Source organism: Phymastichus coffea, unplaced genomic scaffold, assembly GCF_024137745.1.
Source record: "Phymastichus coffea isolate CEN01 unplaced genomic scaffold, Cenicafe_Pcof_1.1 PCOF00083, whole genome shotgun sequence".
Taxonomy (NCBI): Eukaryota; Metazoa; Arthropoda; class Insecta; order Hymenoptera; family Eulophidae; genus Phymastichus; species Phymastichus coffea.
Window position 1 is genome coordinate 1035399 of NW_026706894.1, and position 18338 is coordinate 1053736.

Sequence of the window (18338 nt, forward strand, 5' to 3'; positions counted from 1 at the left end):
AGCGTACGTTGAAAGGCGTCATTCGGAGTGGAGCGCGCTATAAGGCGGGGGCTCGGTCAACGGTAATCGATATCGTGAATAAACGCGCTAATGTCGGCACGTCCATCAAAGTATCGGGACAAAAGCTCGCGGACGGCTCGCCGCCTCGCCAGCGCACCCACGGCATACCTGCGCGGCCCGCGCTGATTTCTCCCTAATTGAGCGTGCGCTGCGTTTGCGCTCCGATCGTGCTTACGCCTTTTATCATGGAAATGCCTCTCGGCAAATCGATGACGTTTCGAGGATGCCGCGGCATTATCCGCGGTCGACAGCTTTGACATTTAATGAAAAAACTTGACTGCTGAAATGTCCGTGGAGCGAGAATGCCGATCCGACTGATGAAGAATTTTTCGAATTTTCAGTCGATTAGCGCAGGGATTCGCGAGATTTTTCCCGCCGCGCGGATGAGTGGCGCGATCTGTATATATAGAATTCACCCGAACGATACGCGATAAGGTCTAAATCCGCTCGAGGCATTAGATGAATTGCGGATCATGTTATTGTCGCATGATGTAAGATCCATGAGCCCGAGCTCCATCAACTTTTCTCTCTCCTTTTTTTTTCTCCATTTTTTTCACTTCTGTGAGGCACTTTGTACCTCTTGTGCGCTTTCGACCTCAGCCATATACGTACGCCCATCTTTTTTATTGCTCGTTACCTGCAAAACTTTACGAGTAGCAAGTCGAGACGAGCTCTTATAATTTACCCCTAATGCTTTGCCAACTATATTTCGTGAACTTTTTTTCACTCGACATCTTTGAAAAAATAACGCGTCTGAGTGTCTTACCTTCGATTTTCTTGCGGAGCTTTACAATTCTAAAATTACCTATAACTCAGATACCATTGTATCACAATAGTTTTCTTAACTTTCTATCACTATAATTTTTCTAATGAATTCGTTTTTAAGTATTTTCGACCATATTGTATCTTTTTCATATATAATTATATGAGTGAACAATTTGAAGTACTAGCAATGCAATTTATTTGAACAGTGTTTATTATACAGCTTTCGGTACGTCTTGCCATCTAAATAACGCGTTTAATGAATTTCGATTTTCGTTGAGGGTACCACTCATCACCGAAATTTAGAAAAAAATCAGTAATGCATAAAGGAAGTTCAAGTAAAGTCAAGTGACTTCTTTCACAAGATGATTTTTCTCTTCAATGTTTATTCTCTACTTATTCTCTTGAACTACTCAGTTCTCACTTAAAGAGATATCATGAAAATGTACTTGTTGCGCTTTCATGGGCTATTTACTTGCAACCGTAGCGACATTTACAGTTATTAAAAATTATTAGGAATAAAAGGTTACTTCTCTACGTATGCAAAAAATATACGTAGCTTTAAAATTTTCAAATGAAAATTTAAATATGAAGTATAATTTATTAAATTTCGTTATCATCACATTTATAACAACGCAAGACATAGAATTATTGCCCTTAGTTTATATTTCAAGCCAATATATATAAACTGTAAACATTAGTTATTGAACGTTTCAGTGCAAATGTAAGTAGATTAATAAGTGAAATTTTTATGTCTTTCGAATGATTGAAAACGTATGTCTCAACGCAAATTGAATATTCTTCTCTATAAAGAAAATAAAATTTCATTTATTATCAAAGTCAGATGAGATTCCATCTGCATTGAACAAAAACAGAATTGTAATATTCATCAAAATAATTCATATCTTTATAAAGTATAAAATTAATTAAAATTTTTTGCGGATATGCTGTTTTCTTTAATACGCATATATATATATTCACACTATGTATATATAGTTGCTACCGGTCGCCGGCCATTTTTATCACGGCTTACAGCCATGTGGGTCGTCCGCATGTATACTTTGTACTGTTATTTTGTAAATGATAACCTCTAATATTAATTTACGAAGTGTTTAAATGTTACTGTATAAAACAAATGTCGCAAAATAAATAACGTGTCTCGGAATTACGTAAATAATGTTATTAAAAATTATAAATACTGGAATAAAGGTATGTCGAATTGCCTATCTAAATATATTAATAGTAAACGTTCATTTTACGTTTAAATATTACAAATTACTTTTCAGTTTGTGTAAAATGTTGTCAAAAAATATACTATGTTATTTAATTAATAAAAAAACACCAGGATTATTTCATTCATTCAACTCACTTCATTCTTCAAGAACTTTCAACTATGCACTCAAACAACCTTACCCCATATTAGGTTCTCAAAATAATTTTACAAATTTATTAAATAACATTGTTGAAAAACAACTGTCTCTTTCTCCTAATTCTGATGTCAAACAATATCTGAAAGACAATGCTGGCCATTATCGATCTACTTTTGTAACTTTGATGGATATTTTTCAAATAGACAAGAAGACAGCAAGATCGATTATAAGCGAAAACCAAATGCTTGGTGATGTTCCAAAGAAAAGATTAATTCATAACTATAACAAATTGAAAAATGCTGGTATAAGTAATCAGTTGATACAAGATAATGTTTTATTATTAATGGAGGATTCAAATATCTTTGATAAAAAGCTTGAAAATACAAAAAAAATTGTGAATAATATCAGTGATGGTATATGTTTTATGTACTGTGACATCAGTAGTTTAGATCTTTATCTTAAGCAAAGTACTAAGCGATTTCCTTCTGCTCTTAGTGAATTGGAGTTCTTTCAAGAACAATTGAAGGTAATTTTTTATATTTCAGATTTTTACTATCATAAATATAAATGATAACTTTAAATTGTAGATTGACACTAGACAAACAAGTTTACTTATTTTAAAATATTTAAATTTTATAACATATCATCCACATAATACTTTAAAAAAGTTAAAACTGCTACTTGGTAAGACAAAGTTTTCATAATATGTATTTCATTTATAATTCAAAATAATTATAGTCATAATGGAAATATTTTTCAGATTATAAAGTATCTATAAATAGCCTCATATACAATAATTGGCCGGTCTATTTGCCGTATGCTAGATTGAAATCTCAATTAGAATTATATTCTAGAAATGGTTTATCTCTGCCAATACAGCCATCAATTTTTGACTGTGATAATAAGGATTTTAAAAAGTAATTTTAAACATGTACCATCAGTATAGATTTTCAATACTTCAAAATCATAAATTTAATATTATTTTTTTTAGATTGGTTGATGCACAGTTAAGAAAAACAGAAAACAATTATAACAAATCTGAAATGATTAAGTTTTTAAGTCAAAAATCTGGTTATAATAAGGCTTTAATTGAGGATAGAATACCTCAGAATGTATTTAACAGTTTATCCAGTCTGAAGAATCTAACTACCAAAATAGAAATTTTGTTAAAAGAAGGCTATGAATATCATGATATAATTTGGTCATGCAATGTACTAGCCCTCCCTGATAGTTTGATTACAAATCGACTTTCGATCTTAAAGAAATTAAATCATTGTCATCCAAATTTAGATATTTTGTTATTGTCACAAGGACGTTTTTCCATGCATGTAAATAATATTCAAAGATTAGCAAATAAATCTAAATAAACAATTTATTTCTTTTATTGCCACATCCCCAATTTGAGTTTGAATGTTACATTTTTTTAATGTTATGCAAATAGAGTATATAGCCAGTGGACAAATACAATCTAATGCAATTAAATAAAAACAGTAAACATATACTTATGTTTGATAAGTCATTATATAAAATTAACACTAGTAAAGGTTGGATTCAAATTAAAATTCATTGAATATTTATACAGATCTAAAAAATTGTTTATTGCAACATTTTTTATAGAATTTTTAGAATACAAAATATAAACTTCTCTTAGGTAAAGTCTAATGTACAAAATATAAAAATAATTCTAAATTTGACTTATTTTCTTGATGAAACGATGAGTAGTTATTTTCTAAAGTACTTATACTTATAAAATACATCTAGTATTCTTACTCATCTTTGGATTCTTGTTCCTCCTTTGGGAATTCAATTGGTTTACTATTTATTTCTGTTATTCCACTACTAATACACAAATGAATGAGGTGAGATAAATGTTTCTTATTTTCAACTCCATGTCCTTCTTCAATCATAACTTTTTTAAGAGATGAACTAACTAATTCTCCATATCCAAGTATTTTAGAACGAAAGACTAGGGAATCAGTCCAAATGGAGTCACCAATGTGCAAAAGCGTCTATATTTTAAGCACGACAAATAATAAATATAACTTAACACAGGTTTATTGCTTTTATTGTACAAGACTAAACGAAATATTACCTTGGCGTAAACGTAAGGCTCACGTTCACTCCGTAGATTTTTGTCAAACCATTCCTTTACACTGTTATTGGCTAAATTTCCCCATTCATTTTCTTCGTCAAAAGGTGAAATACCAGTAAGGTAAACATTCACAATTGGAAGCTTATAGTTCAGAAACTCATCCATAATTTCATACAGTTCGTGAACCTAAAATTAAATGCTTTTTGAAAACTTATTCATATAAACAGAACATGATCGAGTTTAAAAAACGAAAATTTGATTGAAAATAAAACTTTACATTAACGCGATCACGTATATTTCCATCATCTATGGATTGGTATTTCACAATCCTAGGTTTGTTAGTTTGTACATGTTCTTCGACAATTTTTAATATTCTGACTCTCGTAAAGCTTTCACCATTCTTAGCTACACAAATTAAACCTGGACTAATTACTTTAGGCGATCGTCTAAAAGTATAAATATATATTAAATAATTTAACATCCTACCAGATCGAAGTTAATGTTAACAACTAGATAAACTAATAATTTTTTAAAACAAACCGGTTTTCAGAATTAGAGTAACAATTTTTCAACTTCATTGATAATTGTGCAATTTTATGTGGAAGAGTAACAACATTTTGATCACCCTTTTTACATTCCAAGACTCGGGCCGTATAGTGAGTAACGCTATGTATATAAGTAACAAGCAGTTTTAACTCGTCTCCACTGCAAATATAATATATTATTATGTAGAGAAAGAATTACGCAAAACATATAAATGCAAAATAAATTTTACATAGAAATTTCTGAGATTTGTGGAACATCGGTTTCTGCAATAACACGATGCCTATCTGAACATGATTGGTTTGAATTGCAATACCCAAATGATTTGATATTGTTGCATAATGGATAATTTTTCTTCTTCATGTTATCTTGTATTTCAAGCCCCTGTAATATTTTAATTAAATTGAAAATTGATAACCTGTGTACAATATTATTTGAAACAATGAAGTCTTACATCAGCTATAACATTCCAGTCCTCTGGCAAATCTACTTTAAATCTTTTCAGAATATCAACAACTCCTTTAAAATGAACACATTCTTTAGTTTCATCAAAGAAAATTAATATTCTACATTTTTTATCTAATTCCTATAAAAGAGGTATATATTTAGTAATAACTGGAAAATCATCAAATTATTTTATGAAAATATATACTTGACCATTATCCAATTTTCCATGAGAACAGAAAATCTTCGATTAAATTGCGTTTTTGAAGTACTGGTCACTGAATAATGAATCAAAAATTCTGCATCTGAAACCGGAAATTCCGACAAAATTTCGTCTGTACAAATGATGACTGGAAACATTCCTGGTAAATATTTTTTCAATTCATTTTTTCGTTCTGAAATAAAAATAAAAACAATTAATTCTAAATAAAAATAATGTAGTATCAAACTACACTACCATCAATTTGAGTAATTTTCATTTCATCATGAACCAATAAAGTCTTTACACCGTTAGCCATAAGAAATTTATTTAGTTCAGAAGCTTCTGTACTATCTAAACAAAATATCATTGTCTTTTGTGTTTTGTAATTTTTTATGGCTCCTAGAATAAAAAGAAATCTATGTACATTTTGTTACAATAATTAAAATTATACATGCGATAAATATATTTTAAAAGTGTTTACCTAGAACTTCATTTTTTTTTTTGTCAGAATGACGAATTAACATACGTCCTTGAACTCCATTATATGCAGCTGCTTCAGTAAATGATCCAATACATGTGTACGAGTTTTCGACGAAATTAGATACAAAAGAATCGATTTCGTTCGTCCATGTTCTAGAAACAATAATAGTTTGAGGTAATCCACCTTGTATACAACCGTTAAAGTCCTTATTGATTATTTTATAATCTTTAATCAAACTTATCACCTTAAATAGAAAAAATTCTATTGCATTTATCAATTTTACACAAAAATTCCAACAATTAATTAAAAAATCTACCTCCTTCAGATATTTACTCAGTATAATATCGGCATGATCCAATACTAGATAAGACAATTCAGAGATATTTAAATCAGATGCAAAACTTTTTGATAGTAGTCGCAATAAATATGTTGGTGTGGAAACAATGATTTGAAATTTATTGCAAATCTTTGTCTAAAAGAAATGGAATTTTATTAAAATACTTGCATTTTATTGATATTTTTCTTTTAATGTTAAAATTACATACCATCAAATCTTTGTCTGAAATCCCACTATAAAAAGCACAGGACTTGATGTTTTTATTGTACGTTGAAACAATATTAAATGCCTCAGTTACATCAGTACAGGTTTTTAAAGTAGCACATAATACTAACACAAATGGCTTTGTTATTGTATCATTTTTTTGCTTTTCTATCATCTGTACAGTAATAATGTTATAAAATATGACAATAAAAAGTTATTCATGTTATGCTAACATTATTGCAAAATACATACTTCTTCATTTTCAGCAATGGCATGTATTATAGGTACTATATATCCTAAGGTCTTTCCTGAAGATGTTGGAGCAATAGTTGTGACATTAAATCCTTGCTTAATAGCTGGCCACATGTATGATTGAATTTGCTTAAGTTTACTAACCCCATTAGCTTTAAGAGCCTAATAACATTACATTATTGTAAAATAAACAATGAAAATATTTTCAAAATCAATGGATGTAAATTCATAACACTTAGCACACCTTGTGTACACTAGTAGCAAATCTTGAATTTGCAAGATGATCAAGTGGTTGTACATTACATGAAATGTTACTGCGAATCAGTATTTTATCAAGTACTTCTACTTTCTTTAAAATTCCGACACGTTTAGAAGCTTTGGGAAAATTATTATCACTTTCAGAATTTGTAGATTGATCTAAACTGATGGTAGTATTGGAAGAAAGTGAATGATTATTCGATTAAATATATATATTTAGGTTGTTTACAAGGACACCACATATATACTAATAATTACAAACTATATACTAAAAGTAATGTTATACCTACTTTGGTTTTTTTTTATTAATGAAAATAACATCTTCATTAAGTTTGGAATTTTTTATAGCCTGCATGAGTTCTGTAAAACAAAACATACTTAATATTTTGTCAATGTTTTACTGTGTAATGCATACTCACCATCATTCCATTCAAGTCCCATATTGCTTTCAATCATAAATTTTCTTAAGGATAAATTTTTGTTATCTATAATCAGGAATAAATCTCCAAAAATTCTATTTGTTCTTTTATGATGTGCTAAAATTTCAAGATATATTTTCGTTGAACTTTCAATTAAGTCTTTTATAAACTTAATAGTATCTTTTGGCCATTCTTTGCAAACACTAAAAAAAATTTTTCTTTACTAATTTTTTCTTTATAAAAAATGACTTTTGACTTACTTTCTTTCTGAATCAAGTGGTAAAATATTATAAATGCAAAAAGTAAAAGACAATGGTTCTACAGGAATGGCACTTGATGGATATCTCGCAATTGATTCATTTGGTACATTAACTACAGTACCATAATCTATTAACAAAACATCAGTTGTAGTTGAACAGATATCAACAACAGTTCCTCTGCAAAACCAACTTGGTAAATCTATATGAGGATTAGAATAGCCCGCTGATATAACTACATGCTAAAATGAAAATTAAAAGATATTGATGATAATTAATGTATCTCGGTAATTTGTATAGAATTATTGATTTACATGGTTAATCTTAGGTAAATATGCTGAGTTTTCCTTCTTTTTGAAAAAAGATTTTGATATCTTTTCTAATAAATGATTTAATTCTTTTTTTTTCTGACCATCCTCTACTGCGTCCAGAGCTTGTATAAAGTATGGACTCAAAATATTAGTGATAATTACTTCCTTAGCAGTACTTGGAATAGGAATATTCAAACCTACAAAAAACAATGTTCACAATATCTAAAAATCTTTGATTTTAATAAATCATGAATCATTGTACATAGGAAATTCTTTTTTGAAATGAAATGAAATAAAATTCACAAATGAAATTTTTATACTTACATTCATTAATTTGAAATACAGCCATTTCCTAAATGTAAAATATTTTTTTTTTGGAGTATCAACATCCGAAATTTTTAAGGTATTCGATCACTGCCAGAACAGATTATTATAAGAATTTAGTTGCTAGTTTGAGGTTTGGGTATCAGCAATCAGCATGGAACATGAGATAATAGAGACTACACTGGCATATTTGAAAGATAATTCAGGCACTCTTCATCTCTCCATAAGTATCAGTAGCGACACTAACGAGCCAGCTGAAGTTAACGATGGCGCGTTCGGCGTTAATATTAGCGCGTACGCGAATTGCGAGCGTACCCAAACCAGATCCAAGGGCAAAGCCGCCAAGCGTATATACATGCGTTGCGTGCAGAAAAGTTTTTAGAAAATTTAGTGCAGCCAACTGTCGAATTCGGATGTACAAAAATCAAAATAGTTAGAGCAAATGATTGTACTACACATAATCATAGCCTCAAATTGTGCGTGATAAAGATTAGAAAAATTCTAATCTCTGTGTAATTACTATTTCCGAATAAGTACTGATATTGTTCATCCAAATTCGACAGTTGGCTGCACTATATTTTCTAGTAACTTTTACGCACGCGACATATGCACCACACGCTACGTATGTGTACGCTCGCATACGCGCTTATATATAGCTATAGAGCCTAGCGCAAAAATTTAATTTAGAAATGTCATTATATTTATAGAAAAAGTAGTTAACAAAATATTGTGCTTATTATAAATAAATTATTTGTTATAATAGTTAATATAAATAAGCTATATCATAACTTGATAGCATTAATGTTTTCTAAAATTATTTACAGGGTAAGAATGGGACATGACTTGATAGCATTATATATAATGTTTTTTAAAATTGTTTTCAGGGTAAAGTAAATGTGACATTATAGGCTCTGATCCTCTAGCTGATACCACTCTCGTATCTGATACCATACCAATATTACCAACCCAACCCATCCAAAACTACCAACAGAATCTTCCGCTAGTGGCGCTGCTGTGCATTAGGATCGCGTATTCGCACTTAAGCATGTTGCGATCTTGAGAATGTTTGAGAGCTCGGAAATAATTTTATACAGACAGGGTATGAGAGCGGGGCCTTATATGTGTGTACTAACATCGTATCGTTGTGGACACGCAGTCAGTAATTCGTGCAGCTTCATGTTGTACTCTTATATCAAAAGTAATTCTGGCTAAACCGGCTAGCCGTTGAAAAGAGATACGATTGATTTGTTTTACAGCTGATTGTTGCCGTGTAACCTCCGCAATGGCTTCTGCTATATTTGCTACTTCGAGGATCGGTAAATGAAAATAGTATTTCATTTGTTCTGTTTGATCGCTTTGTGCTAATCAAGTTAATCAAGCTCATTCACCTTGACTTCGTATGCATTTTAGCAAAAAAAAACTAATATTCTGGTTTTCATACAATGCTTTGGTGAAAGTTAAATTGCGCTGAATAATTTGAGTAGTTGACCTTGTACAGCAATGTATGATTTATATCAATTTTTTTGCTCAGTATTGAGTGAATCTGGGATTAATTAGTATTTCTTTGATTTATTTAAATATTTTGTAATGTTTCAATAAAACTGGAAAATTTGATTTGATTACAAAGTGTTTGTTTTTAAAGCAGACCCTAGTAAAGCATTTTTTAAATATGTACTCTTTATTCAAATTAGATTTTTCTTAAATATGTTAGGCATGTTTTATTACATAATTGATCGTTTCAATCTATACTATGATAATTACTTTGAGATGAACACGAAACAATCGACTAATCTCAATAATTTAGTATGAATTAAAAAATTAACGAAATTGTTATGGATTGTAAATATTTATCGCGATTTTATTGCGCTCAAATAATACGCTATACTATATGCTGAAATGTCAGAGATGTGGACTTTGACCCGGATAGATCTGCGACTGTACATATACGTGAACTTTTATAAATTCTCATATAAATCTTTATACTTCGTAAAAAATTGTATGACTTATATACGAGTTGATATTTTGTAAAATAATATCAAAATTTAACAAATATAATCAAATTAGTATTTCCTGTAAAAAAACTTTCAAAAACGTCATTGGCACGAAGTCTATACGAATGATACAATTGCGTATTCTGAGATATTCGTCGGTCAACATTTTTATTATACTCGATTTTGAAGAATATCAATTCCCATGATTTTATCTTATCTGGTCAGAACTTTCACTTTTAAGCGATCCCTTAGAACATATGTGTCCTCATTTCTATTCATTATACATATCATATATTTTTATCCAGATTGTTTACGCTGAGATCAGAGAAAAATCTATCGCAATGGAATGTTCAAGACGCTGTGCAGAATAAAATGAACTCAAATTGGCGCTTTCCAAAAGTTGCTTTAAAAAATAGCGTAGTAAACATATTTAGTAGATTCTTGTCTTGTGTGCCTTTCCAGTATCGTTTTGCTAGGGTGGAAACCTCACACGAAACGAGAATCTACTTTCCCGTACTTGTATCGCAATGTACTATAATAATTAAAATCAGCAAACTACTGTAAATCATGTCAAAGTGTAGTTAACAATGCAAATACATGCATACGTAAAAGAACCTTTAATAATAATTTAAATGAGAGAATTGAAAAAGATGTTACTCCACTGAAAATATTTCATAACAAAAACTATTTCATAACAAAAGCTAACGAATACAAGATAAATGCCTGCGTAAAAACGATATAATATATTGCAGCTAATATTGATAATTAAAATTTGTATTTTTATTTTTAGTAAGACGATTGAAGTACGGTTGTCAAAGAACTTATTCAGATGGTGCCTTTCCGAAAATCACAACTCACTACACGGTGGTTCCCCGTGAAAGTGATCCAAGGTGGAAAGGTAAAAATATTTTGTTTCTAATAACTTGAATTTCCAATGAATAAATGTTAACCAACGACAATTTTAGTAAATTTTTGTTAAATATATCCAATAGTCAATTTATTGTTTAGTTAAGGAGTAAAATTCGAATCTTTGAAAACTAAAATAAAAAATTAATGAGGTTATTTTGAAACTTTTCGATTTCAGTTCAGTTAAGTTTCAATAGTTACAATAACTCGTCTCTTGTTTATAGCTCTTAAAATGGCGTTTTCCATTAACAAATATATTTTAAAAGAACAAACTCTCTCATAAAACAGATATCAATATGGAAAGGTACGTCGACGAGACGGACATCCTGATAGTCGGCGGGGGTCCAGCTGGTATGTCAGCAGCAATTCAAGCGCGCAAACTTGCAGAGAAGCACGGCAAGGAGCTGCGAGTGACACTTGTTGAAAAAGCCTCAACTGTTGGAGGACACATTCTCAGTGGTGCATGCATAGATCCTATAGCTCTACAGGAACTCTTCCCCAACTGGAAGGAACTTGGGGCACCTCTTCATACTCCGGTCACCACTGATAAATTTGCATTGCTTACGGAGAGCGGCAGGATACCCATTCCCATTTTTAAAGGAATGCCTATGTATAACCATGGCAATTACGTCGTCAGGTAGTGATTTGTAAAAAATAACTTTTTGAATTGATTGGAAAACACATTTCTTTCTAATTCTAATTAAAAAATTACTTCCAATTAATATTTATTTATAAACTAACAGTAAATTTTATAAAATTCCAGGTTGGGCCACTTAGTAACATGGCTTGGTGAACAGGCGGAAGCTGTAGGAGTCGAGTTGTATCCTGGTTATGCTGGCTCAGAAATTCTGTACCATGATGACGGTTCTGTTAAAGGCATTGCAACGAATGACGTGGGAATAGCCAAAGATGGTTCACCTAAAGATACCTTCGAACGTGGCATGGAATTGCATGCCAAGTGCACAATTTTCGCTGAGGGATGTCATGGACATTTGACAAAACAAATTTCCAAAAAGTTCAACCTACGGGAAAATTGCGAGCCTCAAACATATGGCATTGGATTAAAAGAGGTATGCGTCGATCGACTAACTAATTTTTACCGTTCAGAAAATTCTTTTTTTACAGATCTGGGAAATCGATAAATCCAAACATTCTCCTGGAACTGTTGAGCATACTATCGGCTGGCCTTTGAATAAGAATACCTATGGAGGGTCATTTTTATATCATTTAAATGAAGAGACGCCATTAATTGCGATTGGATTTGTTGTTGGATTAGATTACACGAATCCATACTTAAGCCCATTTAAAGAGTTTCAGAAGTTTAAACATCATCCATCAATAAGGCCAACTCTAGAAGGTGGTAAAAGGTAAAATAACCATTTTTAACATTAATTTTGCTAGAAATTTAAACTTTATAATCGATAACTACCTCATTTTTTTTTATTTATAAAACAGGATAGCTTATGGTGCCAGAGCTTTAGTAGAAGGAGGTTTTCAATCAATTCCAAAGTTACAGTTCCCTGGCGGCTGTCTTATTGGTTGTACAGCCGGCTTTTTGAATGTACCAAAAATCAAAGGTACACACAACGCCATGAAAAGTGGAATGTTAGCCGCTGAAAGTGCGATCGAGGCTATCATCGAGGCGGAGACGTCCCCGTCTAAAACCAAGAGCCTGGAGCCAAAGTCATACACTGATAAAATCAAAAATAGTTGGATTTGGAAGGAACTAAAGGCTGTGAGAAACTTTAGACCCAGTTTTCATTCACCTTTGGGGTTGTACGGTGGTCTAACATACTCTGGTTTCTCGATGCTCGTGGGAGGTCGAGAACCTTGGACTTTATCTCATGGAGGTTATAAAATTTTTTAATGTAAAACCAGTAGCATATATCACTGCTCAACGGAATATTTGGACTGTTGTATTGCTTGCAGGTCCTGATAATAAGCGATTGAAGCCAGCAGCAGAATGTACGCTAATCGAATATCCCAAACCAGACAATGTCGTTTCTTTTGATTTGTTGTCATCAGTAGCCTTAACTGGCACAAATCATGAAGCAGATCAACCAGCTCATCTAACGTTAATGGACGATACAGTCCCGGTCAAGAATAACTTGGCGGTTTATGATGGCCCAGAAGGAAGATTTTGCCCTGCCGGTGATTACGTATTTTTTATTTTTATTAACAGTATTATTGATTGAAAATGTTTGTTGAACCAAATTATTTCATATATTTTATAGGTGTATACGAGTTTGTGCCATTAGAAGAAGGTAGCGGGCAAAGGTTACAAATAAATGCGCAAAATTGTATTCATTGCAAAACTTGTGATATAAAAGATCCTAGTCAAAATATTAATTGGGTTGTTCCTGAAGGAGGTGGCGGACCAGCATATAATGGAATGTAAATGATGCTAACTTCTTTTTCAAGGTGCTTCCTGTTAAATTGTTGACATTTTCATTTTTACGTAAAATTTAATTGTAAATAACATATCATATACAAACTACTTTCCGATATTTCGATAGGATTTTTTCACGAATACATGTGTAAATAATATATTATACAAATTACTTCTGGATATCTGGTAGGATTTTTTTCATGAATATATATGTATAAAAATATTGTATCGTTTTTTATCTAACAAATTTCTGAAAGCTTCAACGTGAAATGACCGTATTTTTTTATAAATATGGTTTAAAAATAAGTAATGGTAATTTCAAATTGTGTTAGCAAATTTACAATATTTATATAATTTTACATAAGTTTTCACATTAACTATTACCAAAATTCGTAATGTTATTAGTTTTGTAGGTACTGATTCTCTTTGTATGTACATAGTATTATATTTTATCCATTTTTATACGTAAAGAAAACTGGTAAAAACTTTGTAAGCATCAATTAAAGTGTAAGCTAATTATAAGTTATTGAAATACTACCATACAACTGTTTCTTCGTGAAAATTGCAAGCGTATCAATGCAAATTATTAGCAATGCCATATGAATAAAAGTCTATGATGATAGATTTGCAGGATTTTTGGCGTGTAGAGCATATTTTTTTAACAATAACTGTATATTACTAATACATGCCTTTATTATATATATATAATATGCTGAACTTGATAAATATAATATAACTAAATAATGTTGAACTTCATGAACATATAATTATAAGGATAAATGCGACTTCTAAAACGAAACATATTTTGCTATAAATGTATACATGTTACTTGTAATTGAAAGGTTTGTAAAAACTTGAATTAAAAAAAAATCTTTACAGAAATCGCTATTCTTAACTTTTAATATTATTTTTAGAGTAGATCATAATATGTTCTCATTATTTTTATAATGCTTTATAAATAAGTGGAAATTAAAGTTATCAATGGGTGTATGAAAAGCAAATAATTATACTTTTTATTTTGAGAGATCCATAAAATATACCGGTTTACACAATTACTGTCTGACAGATACAGTCAAAATTTAACATAGACATTTTTTATAGTTATGCACCAGTACAAAAGAATAGTAAAAGAAAAATAAAAGTTTTAATTATACTTAAAAGTCTAAAGTTAGTGGGATCGTTTTACTTCACGTTCCTTTGTAATAAAAAACATCCAAATTTGTTATGAAAGAGTGCACAGTATGTACGTACATTTTCTGCGTAAAGTTATTTATTCAAAGACTGATATCTTTACAAAAAATACTTTTCATTGTTTTACTATTCATTGTTTTTACAACTTCGATAGTTAAATTCGCAGATTTGAGAGTTTTAGAATATTGTTTGCATGCTTATTAATTATTAAGTGATATTGAATAATCACTTCTAATATAACTTAAATTTTCCATAAGTTACGAGTTTTTCAATGCGCAAATGCATTTTCAAGTATAAAAAATAAGTATTTTACAAGTTATAATTCACATTATTTTTATTCATATTTATGATTAGATTTTAATTTTTTTTTATTTTTTATTGAAATGTTTCAATAAAAATTAAAGAAACAAAAACCTAATCATGCATAAACTGAATTTCAATGTTTAATTAATTGCATTTGTTATTTTATTCCATTCTATATATTTTAATGTACTAGAAAATTAAAAAAACATAATAACATTTAAGTCATCTTATGGCGAGTCACGACAAAGATTTTAAGGCGAATTTAAAAGTTGAAATCTATTGAATGTTCTAGGATCGACGGTAATGAAAAACCAACACTACCATAGATTGTCCCCACTAGTTCACATCTGTTTCTCGCCTACCTATTAAATATAAATTGTCTTAATGGATTGTCACGCCTCTGTTTTCTTTGTCTCTCGAAACCGTCCCTTGAGCCGTTGCACTAAAATTGCTCGACGACCGGCATACTGAACGCACTGCTCCGATCTCACCTCTTTCGTCTTGACGATTCATGACTACATAGCTAAAAAATTTCATTTTTCAAGTATCTGCTCTTGATATTGATGAATTTTTTGCGAGTAATTTGTGTTCCTTCTTAGTAAAAATGTGTGTACTTCGCTCGACGGATTATATCTAGCTATATTCACATTTTGTTTCATCCAAATTTTGACTCTAGATTTGCGGGTTTCTCAAATATTCTCTTTTCTCATAAACTTTCACATTCTATTTCTGTCGTTCCTTTCAGTTGCGCTCACGAGGTCACTGGATTTTAATGGTAAGGGTCTTTTCGCTTCTCATATGAATGTTTGTCAGTTTTTGGAGTGAAGCTTGTTTAAATCGCTTGCTATAACCTTACGTATTTGAGATTGCGATGATTTATTATCTTGGTTTCTTTCGTGCTGCGTGAATAATCCATTCATTTACAAGTTTAAATTTTCTTTTATTACCGGATTTTCATAGAACGTAAACATTATAATATCATTTGTGGAATATCCGCGGTTGTGTTTGATTATTACGTTGAAATTGTAACTATATTGCGCGTTCTTATTCCGAATAAATTAACAAGTGAAATTGCATTACGCGTCTATATTAGTTAATTTTTTCCACCTGATGCAAAAGATTAAATTTGTGAAATAAGGTATGTTTCAGATATCTACCAACAGAGAGAAAGGAGAGGGAACACTCCAATTTGCACCAAGTATAGCGATAACTATTTTAATTTATGTTCAAAAATCGATCAATATGTATTTCTCCGTTAAATCTTAAGTATAAAAATTCTTTAAAATAAATATCCTCTCAACTATAACTACGATCAAACTCAATAACTGCACCTGTCTTTAAATATACATAAAATTGTGCTGGATAAAAATAATATTTAAATTTTTGAACCTCCAAGCAACTTAAAATGTTATTCTAAGTAGAGCTTCAAAAATTTAATTTGTATTTCTTATAATCTTCTTTGGTGAGTAATCTTTTCTAATCGCCCGTAGAGAAGAAATTAATACAGTATGCTAAAAATTATATGTAAATTTTTGTTCTTCAAATTAATCTGAATAGAAATACTCTTATAAATATCGGAAGATTTCTAGTCATACTGCTTACTCGTAGAGAAAGCTTTGGTTTACTGAAAAAAAAAGTTTTCTTAATAATTTTCTTAATTCATAATAGAAATATATTTAAGTATCAAGAGTCATGTATGCCATTTTTCACTGTCTGAATGTATGTGTGTGCGTGCATGTGTGCATGTGTGTAGTATGTATATATGTTGTTGTCAATAACTTCTAATATATAAACAATAGAATTGGACGGGCAAGTGCTTATTTGATTTGTGTTTTCCTAATAAAGAGTGGAAAAAAGATTTATATGATTCTCATGAACCAGTTCTTTAAAAACTGAAAAAAATATAATTTTCTTAGTTTTTGAAATTTGGTTTTTTTCTAATATTTTTATACATCCATTATTTGAAATTTTATTATAAATTCTTATAGTACACTATACAATAGCATTAATTAAATACATTTTCTATCTAGCGAGCCTTCATTTAATAGTTATGACGAAAACCCTTATTTTTAAGGACACATTTTTATATGTCGGAAAATTTACAATATTATTTTTCAAAATTTAAAATAAAAATTGAACTGATTTAAATTCATTTAATCAGCACAATGTCCAGCAAATTTTAAGTCATGATGTCGAATGGCTACTGAGACAATTAGAGTTTTGTCTAAAAATAGGTCATTTTACTTTATTAGATAACTTGAGTAATAACGGGTCATGCCTTCAGAAGAACATCAGCAACTCTAGTCGCTGACGAAGGAATTGATGTATGAACATTGAAAAGGCATGGTGTTTGGAAAAGTAGTACCATAGCAGAAATCTACGTAAATGAATCTATTAAGAATAAGATGAATAATAGCAAATTAGTATCATCTGCTATTAATTTGAACCCCAGAAATGTTAGTACAGCTATAATAACAAGAAAATCTTTAGTGGACAATCTTTTTCGAGCATATTTGTCTCCCCATACAATCACATCAGGCTGCTTCCACTTTTTGTGCATTCAAACCTATCAATGCTTTATACGTTAGAAATGTAAATGCAGCATCAAAGTCAAAGATTGTGTCAAATGTTTTGTTAAGAAGAAAAAATATGAACCTTGAAATTGGATATAATTCTACTATAAATTCAACAAAATTGACTCATATTAATACAGATCAATTTGAAAATATTAAGCAGGAGGAATTACAAGAAGTTATAACATCTGATTTTAATTAGAAAGATTTTGCCCATGTAGTGTAGCTACGAAATGAAAGGGAATATCTTGAGGAAATTAAAAATATTACTCAAAAGAAATTTCAGGAAGTAACCTCCAACTGTATTTTAGCCTTTTCTATTAAGTTAAAAATTCGAAATCAAATCTAAAAACAAGAAGGTGCAGGTACAAGAAGAATTTCATGGTGTAACAAGCAGAATTAGAAGTAGTGTGAAACAACTTTTTAGGAAACAAGTTAAAAACAAGATCAGTTTATGTTTTTAAAAATTGTACGTTTACAAACAACCAGAAGTAATTTAAAAATATTTCATGTTTTTATTTTTAATATTAAAGTTTTATTCTATATAAGTAAATTATTAGAAAATTCATTTATATTAAATATTGTTATTTAAATATAAGTTCAAATATGTGTTCAACTGCAGTTTAAGCTTAAAAAGATTACTTTAAATTTGTTTTTTCATAATCAAAT

At 30.3% G+C, this 18338-nt stretch overlaps 3 protein-coding genes across 4 annotated transcripts; 2 read left to right on the forward strand and 1 right to left on the reverse strand.

Annotated features, from left to right (window-relative positions):
- The first annotated feature begins 1946 nt into the window (after positions 1-1946).
- Positions 1947-3559, forward strand: LOC131668716 (uncharacterized). The gene is made up of 5 exons (XM_058943099.1): positions 1947-2031; positions 2109-2718; positions 2780-2876; positions 2953-3109; positions 3184-3559. Exons 2-5 carry the CDS (start codon positions 2119-2121, stop codon positions 3557-3559), a joined length of 1230 nt encoding a protein of 409 aa, XP_058799082.1. The 5' UTR covers positions 1947-2031; positions 2109-2118.
- Positions 3560-3792: 233 nt separating this feature from the next.
- On the reverse strand, positions 3793-8590 carry LOC131668747 (putative ATP-dependent RNA helicase TDRD12). Its single transcript, XM_058943156.1, has 18 exons — positions 8317-8590; positions 7996-8189; positions 7685-7923; positions 7425-7627; positions 7296-7365; positions 6992-7169; positions 6748-6909; positions 6500-6670; positions 6271-6426; positions 5955-6198; positions 5729-5872; positions 5485-5666; positions 5282-5413; positions 5060-5211; positions 4825-4989; positions 4562-4730; positions 4285-4470; positions 3793-4201 (listed from the first exon to the last, which is right to left on the reverse strand). Exons 1-18 carry the CDS (start codon positions 8339-8341, stop codon positions 3959-3961), a joined length of 3015 nt encoding a protein of 1004 aa, XP_058799139.1. The 5' UTR covers positions 8342-8590; the 3' UTR covers positions 3793-3958.
- Positions 8591-9393: 803 nt separating this feature from the next.
- LOC131668727 (electron transfer flavoprotein-ubiquinone oxidoreductase, mitochondrial) lies at positions 9394-15044 on the forward strand. 2 transcript variants are annotated; one of them, XM_058943122.1, is made up of 9 exons: positions 9431-9514; positions 9573-9632; positions 11098-11205; positions 11502-11850; positions 11977-12283; positions 12339-12580; positions 12669-13063; positions 13143-13364; positions 13448-15044. In XM_058943122.1, exons 1-9 carry the CDS (start codon positions 9436-9438, stop codon positions 13609-13611), a joined length of 1926 nt encoding a protein of 641 aa, XP_058799105.1. In that variant the 5' UTR covers positions 9431-9435; the 3' UTR covers positions 13612-15044. The 2 variants fall into 2 exon arrangements, with proteins under 2 accessions (XP_058799106.1, XP_058799105.1); XM_058943123.1 differs by having other exon boundaries at positions 9394-9632.
- Positions 15045-18338: the final 3294 nt, after the last annotated feature.